At 31.3% G+C, this 13,493-nt stretch overlaps 1 protein-coding gene across 15 annotated transcripts in view; it reads right to left on the reverse strand.

The window, feature by feature from the left end:
* Window positions 1–241: 241 nt before the first annotated feature.
* The window catches only part of LOC141458105 (uncharacterized), a 38,152-nt gene continuing 24,900 nt past the window's right edge, over window positions 242–13,493 (reverse strand). For 7 of the 15 annotated variants that reach the window (XM_074135701.1, XM_074135700.1, XM_074135705.1 and 4 more), the window contains 3 exons: window positions 10,076–10,211; window positions 7,911–8,212; window positions 242–4,558 (listed from right to left, as the gene is read on the reverse strand). In XM_074135701.1, the coding sequence (XP_073991802.1) occupies window positions 7,964–8,212; window positions 10,076–10,093 (267 nt within the window). In that variant the 5' untranslated portion in view covers window positions 10,094–10,211 and the 3' untranslated portion in view covers window positions 242–4,558; window positions 7,911–7,963. The other 8 variants (XR_012460742.1, XR_012460740.1, XR_012460741.1 and 5 more) reach the window with 8 other exon arrangements.

Consider the following 13,493-nt stretch of genomic DNA (forward strand, 5'->3'; position numbering starts at 1 on the left):
AATTTATTCATTTATTCACCTGTTAACAGAATTGAATTTTACAAATTTTCACTGTATTAACTTTATTGAGCTATATTCGCTTTGCAGAGAAAGCTACAATTTCCACTTAAGTTTCTAAAATTAAACTAAGTTTTACTCTCTGGAAAGCATAACGTCCAGATTGGTACAACTACCTATCAGTGTTGGACACGTGGACAAAAACACATACTTTACCAATGATTAAATTTACATTTTTTTTAAATAATAAAAACTACTTAGTTACACGCGACCCTCAAATTTGTCCATGCTTACTTTTTCACGCCTGTCCCTAGAGTAAATGAAGTTCAACAGAAGAACTATTTAAACTACTGGAAAAGGGCTGTCAGGATGCTAGACCTGAGAAAAAAACGAAGTCAGAGAACTACTACAAGTGTGTTGCAATGTCCTCCAAAATATTGAAAAGTAAAGGCTAGTATGGTTCTACAATTAAAAAAAGTAGGGTAAATGAAGAATGCCCAGAAATCAGTTTTGATTGGGAAGTGGGACACGCCTGTCGGTCGTACACCTTGGCTTTGCTTTTGTTATTATTGCTTGGTACGAACTTACTATATTCAAAACCTTTAAATAAAAAAATAACGACTAGTATGCAGGGTGAAAGAGGATATAGATCTGGAATGATGGATATTCGGAGTCGTGAAAAGTAAACTAGGATAAGTGCAACAACAAAATTAAAAATGAAATCCTTAACAGTGAGAGGAAAATTTGAAATACCAGAACTTTTTACTGCAGCAATCAGTTATTCTATATAATTCGTTTTAATTTGTTTACATACTATCCCTGTTTACTGATAAAATAAAATTTATAAACAAAAATAGAATCGACGACGAAAAGAAAGTGTAAGATACAGTAAGAAGAAGAAACTAGTTGATAAAAAGTAGGCCACCCTAGAGATGACAAAAAAGTACAACACATGAACAAAGTGGCGGATGTTGACGATGAGGAAAGAGTGCAATAGAGTATAGAATAGAAAGAACTAGTGACAAGAAGAGGTGATGTTATTACCGGTGTGGTTGAAGGTAGAAGAAGAACAACTACAAGAGTACTCGTATGTGGTTTCAGACTAAAACATTGTAACCTCTTCTCCACGGTATTATATATATATATATATATATAAAGTCCAAGTTTTTCATCTCAGTCTACAGCGGCGTCTATATCTCACTGTCTCAGCCTACCCAGTCTCTCCATGTAGAGCCTCTCTAATGATGGAGTAAGAAGAACCGAAAGGTGATGGAGGCTTCAGCTAATGTCTCTCATGATTACAGGCTATAAAAGCCGCTATACGGCTGGAGTCAACTAACACATACGCACACTAAAGTTCACCACAAAAACACTTTATAACCTCCTCCCTTTTATGTGTATGTACATTCAACCAACACAACAGTATATATATTTGTATATACTACACTAAGCTATCTTATTACAAAGTCGTCTCTTAATATACAAAATTTACACATACATATGTACTTTCTCTGTGTGCATGTGTATGGGAGGTGGAGTGTGTGTATTACTTCATAATAACTATTATATGCATATACTCGTATTATTACATTACTACGAACACTTTCAAATCAATGTGAAAAAATTGTATTCTACTACACTTATAGGAAAGGCATGCATGCAAATAAAAACTGATGCCTATCATTTCATTTTTTCCCCCTCTATAATTTATAATATCTATAATTAATTTATCATTCATTTACTAAAATTTTGACCATCATATAGAGAGAGTGTAAAAGGTACGAAATATCATCCAAAACAACTTCCTCTGAATAAAGTTTCAAACTTAAGTAATGTGTTTTGTGGAAATATTTTATACTTCAGACAAAATGAGCAAATGGTACCTTTATTAAAAAATGTAATAGCTATTTTGCTATAGGCGATAGCATTTAAAGAAACTTTCTATTGCCGTTGAATACATCCAACACCAGAGTTTTTTTTTCTTTAATTCTGACAGACTTTGGTTGGACAGTTTCCATTGTACACTACTATTTCTGTAAGTAAAAGCATGTGTAGATAACAAAAATTAAAGAAGTGGAAATCAAAATCTCTAAACTTGACTAATGAATCTACCGCTAATGATGGGTGAAATTCCAAATTAGAATATTAGAAAACATGCAAGCTCTGGAAGAAGGATAGTTTACTAAATTTTGTTTAGAACTGCCACCCACCTAACCTCGAAAATTTCTGTTTTCAAAATTTCTGTAGAAAGTTATCGTTCACTAGAAAGTTAAGTTAAATTTAAAAACAAATTTAGGAAATTTCCTCTTCCCTCATCAAGTATTTTTGTTTAAATCGGAAATTTTGGAGCATAATTAAATCCTATTAACTTTTATGTAGGAAGTAATAGGTAGAAAGACAATAGAGATAATAGTACTTAAGAGAGACGCCTGTCTCCCCTTTAATTAGAAATAAACTTTAAACAAAAAATATTTCTAATAAAAGTGATGTGAAAAGTAAATAAAGCTAGATGATTGGATAGAATTGCCAAAGAAATTAACAAGACAAAAAATTCCCGATCATAGTAAAAAGAAAACATACCTGATATGAAATACACTCGAATTTCTCTTAATAATAATAATAATAAAGTGCCTTTATTCGAACTTTTACAGAATTACATTTTATTGTTTTTTAAATTCGTACCAGACAAATACTCATGGTTCAAGAACCGTCTGAGGGTTGTCCCTACTTATTTTTACCCTTTTACATGATCAAAGCTTATAATGAACAATTAAATAAATACAGAAACAACAAAAGAAACAAAAATAAAAAAAAATAAGGCACAATAATCTCACCGCAGACAGAAGCAAAAAATAAAATACAGATAACAAAATATTCATTTCTTCTGTAAACGAATTTCTCTAACTTAAATCATTTTCCTAACCAAAAGTTAATACTAAAAAGATAGTAGCTTCAATGTTGCACATGTTCACTAAAATAAAATGATTCTTTTGGAAAAATAGGTGAGCTGATCTTCCTCAAAGAGTCATTTCTAGGAGCTTAAGCATATATTATTTGAACATCATGAGTTTTTGAGTTATTCTAACCACTAATAGACACAAGAACAGCTTTGTAATAACACAAATTAAACAAACACTTTTTTTTTATCGGTTTGGCCCTACAGTAAAAACACAATTGAAAATCTGAACGATGGCAATGCTAGTTCTTTTGTAGGGTTAACAGGAAAGAAATATGTAAAAATTCATCCATTAAATAAATACTCTCTTTTAAAGTTCTCACTAATCGATCTCTCTGGTCTGTTGCTTTTAAACAGAATTTGAACTTACTTATTTTTATAAACTTAATTCAATATTATATCACATTTACTTGTTGCAACAATCGTTGCAGTTGCAAATTTCAATAAAAGATTAAAAAAAATTAAAAATTCAAGTGATAACCATCTTGCAACAAGATTAAGGAAACATCAGGCGTTGTTCAAAGAAGATTCTGTTCTAGTGTATTTAGGAGAGTCGGAGTGCACTTTAACGAGCTTGGATGTCACTTACACAATGTTATATTCTGTTTAAGAGAACTTAGTCCATCAGAGCTGTGAGAGGTGCAAAGTGTGTTTCCCACAGATTATGAAATATAAGTTCCTACAAGGTGCCAGGCCATAAGTTCCATTCACCTATTGAACCAGACCACTTTCTTCTTCAACTGCCTCAACCTAACAATCTCGACTCCGCCCACTTCCTCTCTCAAGCTTCTTTCCTTAACCTCTCCATTCCACTGTTACATGGACAAATAAATAAAATACCAAATATCGTCACTTAATCATCATAGTATAACACATAGAACACTTTTCTTGTTGCTTGCATAAAATCTAATTTCCGAGAAAATGTAATTATTTAAATTGCTCTTTGAGAAAGTCGTGTAGCATATTCGCACCAGATTTTTTTAATTCTACTCTGGTAGAAGTTCATTTCTTTGTAATTTATAAATCTCTAAGGAATAAGTTCGAGTAAATTTGACTATAAAACTTTAATGCAAAGTAAAAGCTGTGTTTTCAGTTAGTTTTAGTTGTTTTCAGTTCAATAGTATACTAAGTTACATTACAATAAATTCTATAAAAGGTGCCGCTTTTTTAAAGAAATATCTTTCAACAATCAAGGTAGTAAAAACGTATTCTTAAATGTAGGTGCCAAAAGGTCTTTTATAACTGACCAGACCACCCAGCCTAAGTCCCCCTTAACTCGCAGCGTGAAGTGTTACTAATATATATAAATATTTCAAGAAGTGCCGCACATTGAAAAGAAATTCAAAAATTATGTGGAATAAAAGAGAATGAAGTAAAATTATGTGTCTGTCTATTAATTTTAAAACAGTATTTTTAATGCTATTATTACCCATTTCAAGAATTTGTGCTTCTGGGAAATATTTTGGTAAATTAACTTGCCTCATGACGGAACTTTACCATTAATATTGTCACAATAAGAGTAATTTTCTTAACCATTGCTGTCACTGAGTATTCAATCAAAGTTGAGTTTGTGGGTCAGATGATGGTTTAGATGAATCATGAGTTCTGAAAAAGAGAAATAACATGTAAAAAATACCAAAAACAAAAACCAAAGTATATAGTTTTTGAACAATTCTTTAAAAAAACGTTTTGACAGTTTATCGGAAAGGATAAAACTAAGTTAAGAGTTTTAAATTGCCTCTCTAATTTATCTAGCGATTCATAATTTTATGAGTTGCAAGTTGTGCAATTAAAAATGTAAAAAGCGACTAAAATTATTGGGAAAACTGAAGGTAATCTTTAATTCTGAAATTTAGGTACAATTTAGCTTAAAAAATGAGGAAAGTCTTATTTAATGTGTTATCCATACCAATAAATAAGAAAATTTCAGGGTATATTTTGATCCTCTAAGAATTTTATAGTAAGTAATCTTATACACTTTCTCTTATTACACCTATTAAAGTTATAATTTCAAAAGTTTCTTAAAACTCTTAATTATCACTGTATCCTATATAGCTTTACGACGGCGTATGAACTCTTTTTGAAATCGGTACTTTTGAGGAAAGATAAGCATTCCAGAAATTATTTATACCCACTGTTTTCTTAACGGTAGAAAGCTTAATATTGCCGCACCCTTTAAAATCCCTTAAAAAAATTTTTCTGAGAAAAATGAAAATGATAGAAGTAGACTTAATGATAAAAACATTATCCATCATACGTAAAGTTTATGCTTTCAATTGAATTGATTTGGTAGTTCCTTTTGATAGCATTTTCTTAGAGGAATTGGAAAACAGCATATGTACAACTACCTCTTAACACCCTCCTTCTAAAGCTAGACAAAACTCAGCTGATTCGGCAGCACATTTGCAAGATTTTTTTCTGAAAACCATTTCAGTGTAGTCGGGAGGCATTCATAACTTTGGAACTTTTATATATTAACAATTAAAATTTTAATTATAATCCGTTTTATAAATTACAATGTGGTTGGATTGTGAAAATATTGTTATCTATATCGCTGATTTAAAACAATTTGGAACCTCTTGCAAAATAATTACTAATAGAGAAATATTACTAATTACAAATAGCATCCAGTGCCATTTCAGTAATATCAAAAATTATAATGCAATAATAAAAAAAAACACTGATTGGCAAATTCGTGGACTAATTTAATGAGTCCATTCTTTTGGTCTCAAGAGACCGCTAAATATGTATTTTCGGTAAATACATTTCGTCAATTTGTATGAAAATTATGCTTTTTCTGACAGTAGTACGAGAAAATAAAATATCGTTCATTTGAACGTTTCTAGCGAACTGAGCGCTTGAAGAGAAAGAGAAACATTCCATAATAATAATAGAAGCTATTACGTTAGCAAAAACTAAAAAGTAAAATGACTGTTAATAAAAAAAACAAAAAACTAGAAAATTTATCGTGGAATGTTATACTGAACAGTATAAACAATCTCTCTCTAAGGAACTATTTTTACTTTTTCTTTTTTAACGTTTGTAAAGAGCCGACAGTTTCTTTCTTCTGGTTTGTCAATTCTTCTTTGACGAAAGCATTTTAATTATCTACAAAGGAATCTCGTCCCCGCGCTCTTAAAGAAAAGTCTCTTTAATTAAAGAACCGTATATCTTTGTACCTGCTCTCAGTTGAAGTGAATTACTTCAAATACCTTCCTTAGAAAATCTCTCACAAGTCGTTTGGTAAAGTGCTTTTTTTTTAATTAATTTAAAAAACACAAAAGTTTTAAAAAATTAAATGTGCTCAAAGTAATGGTTTTTTTTTCTTTTTAACAGTCCTAAGATAAACTTGTACTATGCTATACTGCCCACTTTTCGGAACCCAGAACATTATCACAGAATACTTGATTTGACAATTTGAATCACCCTTCTGTTTTATTTATTACCTAGGCCACTCAGGCAATACTAACATTTATTTAAATGTTTAAATTTTTGCATTTATGCACTTGTAACATTGATGTGTTTGCAGAGCCTAAGAAAAAAGAAAAAAAAATAGCTTCATTCAATATCAGAAAAATAACAACTCAAAGAAGACTAATCTATTTATTTGAAATGAACATCTCAATTGTAGATAAATAAATAATTACCTCGTGTAAGAGAAAGGAAGAGAAAGAGAGAGAAAATGAAAATCTCACAGAGACACGGATATTATCGAACAATCCAAATAAGAAGTATTTTTTTTCAAATCTTCCACTTCAAAACAAAGTAATGTTTATTTTTTCAGACGTTCTTTACGTCCAACTACTGAACAGGAGTCGTTGACGAATGAAGGCGGATAACAAACCTACTCTTCTTGTATTGTAATTTCTTGAAATCTGTTAAACCCACGATGATGCAAAAAAAATTACAGCAATAATTGAGGATATGCCCTACATTTTAAAGAAAATTTGGGAATTTTATTTTTTTATAGGAGAGAAAAAAAAATTGTCAAAGTTGAGAGAAAGTAAAAATAGTATTTTTGATCATTATTCATTAATTAGAAGATACATTTCTTCAGTAAGTACTTTATGAACTGAATAAATGAGCATAAAGTAACACTCCTTTGGAAGAAGTACTAGTCATTCAAAGAGACACGATGTAAAACTTCTAAAAGCGTGGGAATATTTATTGCTCAATATCAATTAAATATATAAATTAATTTAGTTAACAGGATGACCAACTGTAATTAATGTCAATTAATTAATAACCTAAAATTATATGCTACGTTCAGTTCCGGGCCATTAAACGAAAACTTTAATTAAAAAAACAAATTGTTGTAAAACTCTATTATGCCCCCGTTTACTAATCATTATTTGCTTTCCGATATCCATCACAGATGCAGAGTTTTATTTTTATATTTTCAATTTTTAATGTTTTTCAATTTTTTCATTTTATACTATTAAGTTTTTCTTTTAGTTTGTGAGAGTCAACTTGTCGGACGGACTACGGTCCATGTACAAGTGTTTTTGTATGTATATAACCAAAATGATTGTATCTACAGTTTCAAAATAAACACATTATTATTATTATTATTATTATTATTACCAACTCCCCTAGGAATGAAAAACTGGTTTTTACAAAACTGGCCGGTATTTCGTATCTCTCTCTGTTTGGGTGATATATGTATCCACCAGGACTGAAAACGTGAACTCAAGGTACATAAAAATTAAATATTCTATTTATTAATAAATATTTCATAAACATCTGTTTATGAGGTTTTGGTAAATATTGATTAAGCGTTCCACTTTACTGAAACTAATTTTATAGTTTATAGCAATTTTAACAAACAACGGCTACAACTAATTTCTTTAAAACTGATGTACTCATTCCAAAAACATCGATCTATAACTTTTAACTGAAACTTTTTCTCAGAAAAGAATTTAAAAAAATAATTTTATAAGAAAAAGTGTTTATTTACCCAATTACTTCAGACCTCTGCGTCCTAACGACCTAACTCCTTTCTTATCTGGGTCACTGAAGCCGATCAAGATCGCCTTTTATTTTGAAGGAGCTTTCCCTCCTTGGTGGTTCCAGTTGCTTTCCCTCTGAGCATCTTTTCGATGATAAGAGTCTGGGGAAAACTCTCCTATTTCCTCTTCTATTGATCCACGCTAGCGCGTCCTTAGTCATCAAAAAGAAAGTGTGCTCTACGTTGTACGTTGACCGTGGGCAGTATAGGCAGTGCGCTGGCTCGACTTCTCCATCCGATGAAGGTATGACCTGAAATATCACAAAGGAATTGGTTAAGATAGTAGTTGACTTCATCGGATTGTCTCTTTACTCAAGACCTCGCCTCCCTAATCCAGGCCGTCCAGCGACTCTAGATTCTCCATCCCAGACATTCTGTCAGCTTCTGAAGTACAGGACCCGCAATCCACTTCCCAACCTCCAGCTTTCGCTCATAGATAGATTTCCTCCCTATTGCTAGAAGGCCAAAAGGAATCGCTCTAGCAATAAATAAAACAGCCGGCTCTAATACTCACTCTGACACCTGTGTAACGTGATTCCAGTACATCTCTAAGTCAGTGCCTCCGCCCACATCTCAGCACCGCACAAGAGAACAGACTAAGCCGCGGACATCAACAACTGTCGCTTGCTGAAACTATTTGAATGCAGTTTTAGGTGGCATTATAAGCCGCCCACCCGATCTGCTGGCCGAAACTCCACTTTTGTCGATTATTAGGTCGAGATAGCTTCGTAATTAGCTTCCGGCTTTTACTCAACGGTTTTTTTTCAACCAGCAATGGTAGCATCGTTTTGATTCTCGAATTCTTGACGCCTCGTAATTCGCAAACCCAATCAAGTTTTTCTCTTCCCGCATATCTACCTGAAATAGAACACTGAGCTGCTCCTGCTTCTAACATATAATAATAATAATCGTTGCTCTTATTTGTGCATTACCTAAAGTATCATTCGATACGATTTTTTCTATAATTTGCCGAAATTTACTTATAAAAACACCTTTAGATGTTATTATAAAATTTTCTTTGTTTTAGTTAAGACGTAGAAAATGTAATGAAAAAGAAATAAGAAAGAACAAATTATAAGGACGCTACCTATTGGAGAATGAATTCAGTATAGCGTACTTCCCCTCACCTTGATAATATATTAACTTAAGTACAAAATAAATTGATTTATCTACGCTAGCATGGAGGCTGTGGAAGGAACAACTGAGTGTGAGAGGATGAATTAAATTTTTAAATATTCATTCCTATCCCGAAATTATGGGGCTCAATTTGTGTCTAGTAATTTGAATAATAGTCTGAAATTAAATTTAAAATAAAAGTAATTATTAAGAGAGAGAGTAAGAATAGGGGAAAAGAAAGAGAAAACAGGTTCCGAACCTACGTTCATGGTTATAGCTGATAGCAGCACCCACTGCCAGTAAACCTCCTCTTCGTCTGGCATTCTTCTAACCTCTCTCCTAATTCCTATAGTAACTAAAAGAAACACAATTCTCCACTTAATAAATTGTTTCCCCCGCATTCGGTTTTTTTTGTAATTCGAGATTGGATATAAATCAATATTTACCTTGAGGGTATTTTTAAAAATTATGAATAATCGATCACGGTACAAAGACAGTGTGCTTGCACTTGCGTCATGTTTGTTCAGATTGTCATAAGACTTTGTAGCTCGTTCAGTTAAATTGCGTATATAATTACTCGCAATAAATTTAATTGCTTGCAATAAATCTTAAAAGTTTCAAACAAGAAAACCATGTAAAGTAATTTAATTTACAAAATGTACAACATTAATGGAGTTTTACTGACTGATAAATTGATCTTAAAATAAAAACATCTTCCATCATTTAAAACAAAAATTTTAAAAACGTCCAATCTCCTTAGAACTATCACTATTTTGTTCTATGAATACTCTGGTAAATAAATATTATATATCGTCATTTTTTTTTATTTTTCTTGTATAAATACATCATTGTTATTACTCAACAGTAAAGGCTTACTGACAAGTTTTACGTATATTTTCTATTATGTGTTTATTTTTTTATCAATTTGGTAGTTAGACATAACATGTCGGGTAATACCTTCCCTTAAAATTAGGTTGTCCTGAATTGACTTAACTTACATGCATAAGTCCGGACATGACGTATGAAGTCTTGACTGCCTAATCTAATCTATATTGGCGAAGCATCATAGAAGTCCTAGCACGGTCGAAAGTGTACATTGGTAAGTGTACATGTTGCATTGGTAATATGCCGCTTCTGTAACGTGACATTTTTAGCATTAGTTATTTACAGTACTGAATAAATAATTATACAGCGAAAAAAAAAGACAAAGAAAAGATCATTAATATTCAAGAATATGGTATTAGTAATCTTTATTACTTCATTTCCTAAATACAAGTTTGGAGTGTTCAAGAAAAGAAAATTGGAATAAATTTCTCAAAGTAAAATTAAAACTGTTTTAATTCATAAATTTTCTTTAAAAGTTGGAATTTTTGCTAAATGTTTAATAATAACCTGGCGATGGCACAGTAATATTTACTAATAAAATGTATTACGAAGTAAAATCAATATCCTTGGGTACTCTCGAAAAGCCCGAAATTAAATTGTAGAGATTATTTTTGTAATAAATCCTTACAGAGTTGAGGACAGCTTATAAGAGATTCTTAAGAGCCAGAAAAAATATATTAAAACTCTGGTCTCAAATTTTTGAGTTCTGAATAACCAGAAGTGGACTTAGTATCCAAAATTTGAAGGAAATCTCATTGACGCTGATTTCAAAAAAATGTTAATAAAATCTGAAACCATAATATATGTATATAGGTATATTATAACTCATAAAACATATGTCACACATCCTGATATCCGTTCCACACTTACAAGGACATTAATAGCAAGGACTGCATCGCCACTCAAATCAGGCTATAGCGAATTCAAAACTCGGTGGATTTGGTCTCCGAGTTAACAAAGAAAATACGAAGAAAGTTCGAGGATTTGCAGGGAATGGAACACAGCTGCAAAGCTACAAGTGAGAATCTAAGGTCAAATATTAATCAAGAATTTTCGCGTTGGAAGTACATAATAAGTTGATGGCAAATCCCACTCATTTTTCTGTGATTCCTTCCAATTGATCACCCCCACTTCAATTGGCTGAGCCCCTTCATACTGAAATTATGATCCGGGATGCCAAAACCCTGATAAAAACTTATCGTCGTCATGTTTTACAAAGATTATCCGTAGGCTTGCTAATCGATCTATAAGAGTAGATGCATCGAAAAAGTATCACATTGGTTTTAGTGGAACATCATGCTAGTAAGACAACATAACCTGTAAACACATAGAGTAAATGAAAACGCATAAAAGACAACTCAAGTTTCAAACTACTGAAGTTTCTTACCAAATATTTTATCACCTCAGAATAAGCAATTCAAAAAGACTCTCTCCATCACAATATAATCACAGTTGCTCACAAGCAGAAAGAGAATATGTATTAGAATTTTCAATTAACTTCTGCTTGTTTTGTCTTCATCTATTTTTTTTTTTAATAATTTTTTTTTTTCCTCGCGATTCATTATTTTTTTAAGCCTAAATAGGTTCATTAGGAACACCTTCAAACCAACCCGGCCAATCAGTGAAAGCAACTATATAGATGTAAGAGATTCACTAGCTCACGTCAGCAATCAATCATCTTCCAGGCGTGATGCTGCCGCCATGTTGTGCCTCTTGCTACCACCAGCTCTACCATCAAATATAATTAACATTTCTCCGGCTGACAATGACTTATTGAACTAATCATTACTGCATAGTTGGCGCACTGCTCTAATCTTTAACTAATTTAAAAAATAAATTTTAAAAATATATTTATGCTAAATGGCTGTATTTTACAAATACAACTATTTACTACATGGCGCTTAGCTATTATAAAAAAAAAGGAAGAGAAACATGTATTACCCTCCAATGACTTACTCTTAACGCAATCAACGTAATTGAATTACGTTGGAAAGTGCAATTGTACTAAAACGGTATCTGACATCAATATTCTCCTTGTTCATTATAATCTATCCAAAAGGAACAAAAATCTTAACAAAAAGTTACGGTTTAAAATGTTAAGTATAATGATTGATTGGTGGATTAAATGACAAAAGGTTCACAAATCAGCAAATGCCCATCATTCATTCATTAATTCATTGATATCATTTAAGTACTTTTACTGCATTAACTTGTCATTAATACTTTTTACAACTTTTAAGGAGACACAGATCCTAATGATGTCATTAGCACAACATTTAACGTACATTGATTGTAATATCAATTAATCTATAATAAATGAACTATTAATTACAGGTTAAAACTAAAAACGTTATAAAAAATCAAAAAAATTATGAGGCTAAAAAATTTATAAATATTTCAAAAAAAATTCTTACACCAAAATACATCCAATAATTTGTTTTATTTTAAAATAAAAATCGTCGGTGTAAGTTCATTATCCGATTAAAGTGGTTGTTGGGCATTAAAAATACTTAATAATTAATCTGGCTTTATATTAAATAATATAGTTTTCTTAAATTACATACTTAATCTACGTAGGTGTTCTTCCCACCAAGTTATACATATGGAATATAAAATAGATAAGATATGCATATTTTTTGGACAGCTAATTATTAAAGTATTTTACTACAAATAATACTCGTAGGTTATGAGATAAAGAAGGTTAAATATTGGTGATTTTAAAAATTCCTTCAAATTTCAAACCAACTCTCTTCGTATTGTTCGGATTTTAATGATTTCTTTGCGAATTGTAGCCAACAGTCTACTGTATACCTGTTATTAATAACAATGGTTTAGTGAAAATAGTTATTGAGATATAAGAAGTTAAATTTTGTTCCGATTTTGAATCCTCCAAAATTTAACAGATTCTGGAAAATATTAATGACAAGTTAATGCAGTAAAATTTGTTAAATGATTCGCGTTTAGGCGAACAACAAGAACGTTGTCTGAAAATGCCGTTTTTCCCATTTTCGGCAACCTTTTTCTTGAAATCTATTAGATCTGGATTGCAAAAAAATGACTGTTATAAAGGAGGATATTATACAGAAAATTCGGGAATTCTATCTTTAATCGAAAAAAAGAAAAAAACTGTCGAAGTTGGGTGTTTTTGAACGTTACTCTTTTTCATGCAGTTTTTGACGATCAACCTTTATACAACTAAGCTACCAGACAGTTTTAATACTATCGAAGAAAGCTCTTCCAGGACACCATAAAAAATTATATTCTTTGGGGACAACGTTACAAACCAAGATAATAGACCAAACATCCATTTCAATATTCAAATGAGACCTCTGGCAACTTGAAACTTTGGAAAATTACAGAAATTTTTTTTTAAAACCTCGTCGAGTGCCCTTCTGGTGGATTGGATCTTCAAATTCGATAGTTTTGTAACACCTTTCAGGCATTTTTATTTATGTAACAATAAACAATATTTACTTCTTTAAACGAGAATTTTAATTTTTAAAAAAATTACATATATAATTCTTATTTCTG

Source organism: Rhodnius prolixus, unplaced genomic scaffold (genome assembly GCF_049639745.1).
Source record: "Rhodnius prolixus isolate KJV_2025 unplaced genomic scaffold, Rpr scaffold_5, whole genome shotgun sequence".
Classification (NCBI taxonomy): Eukaryota; Metazoa; Arthropoda; class Insecta; order Hemiptera; family Reduviidae; genus Rhodnius; species Rhodnius prolixus.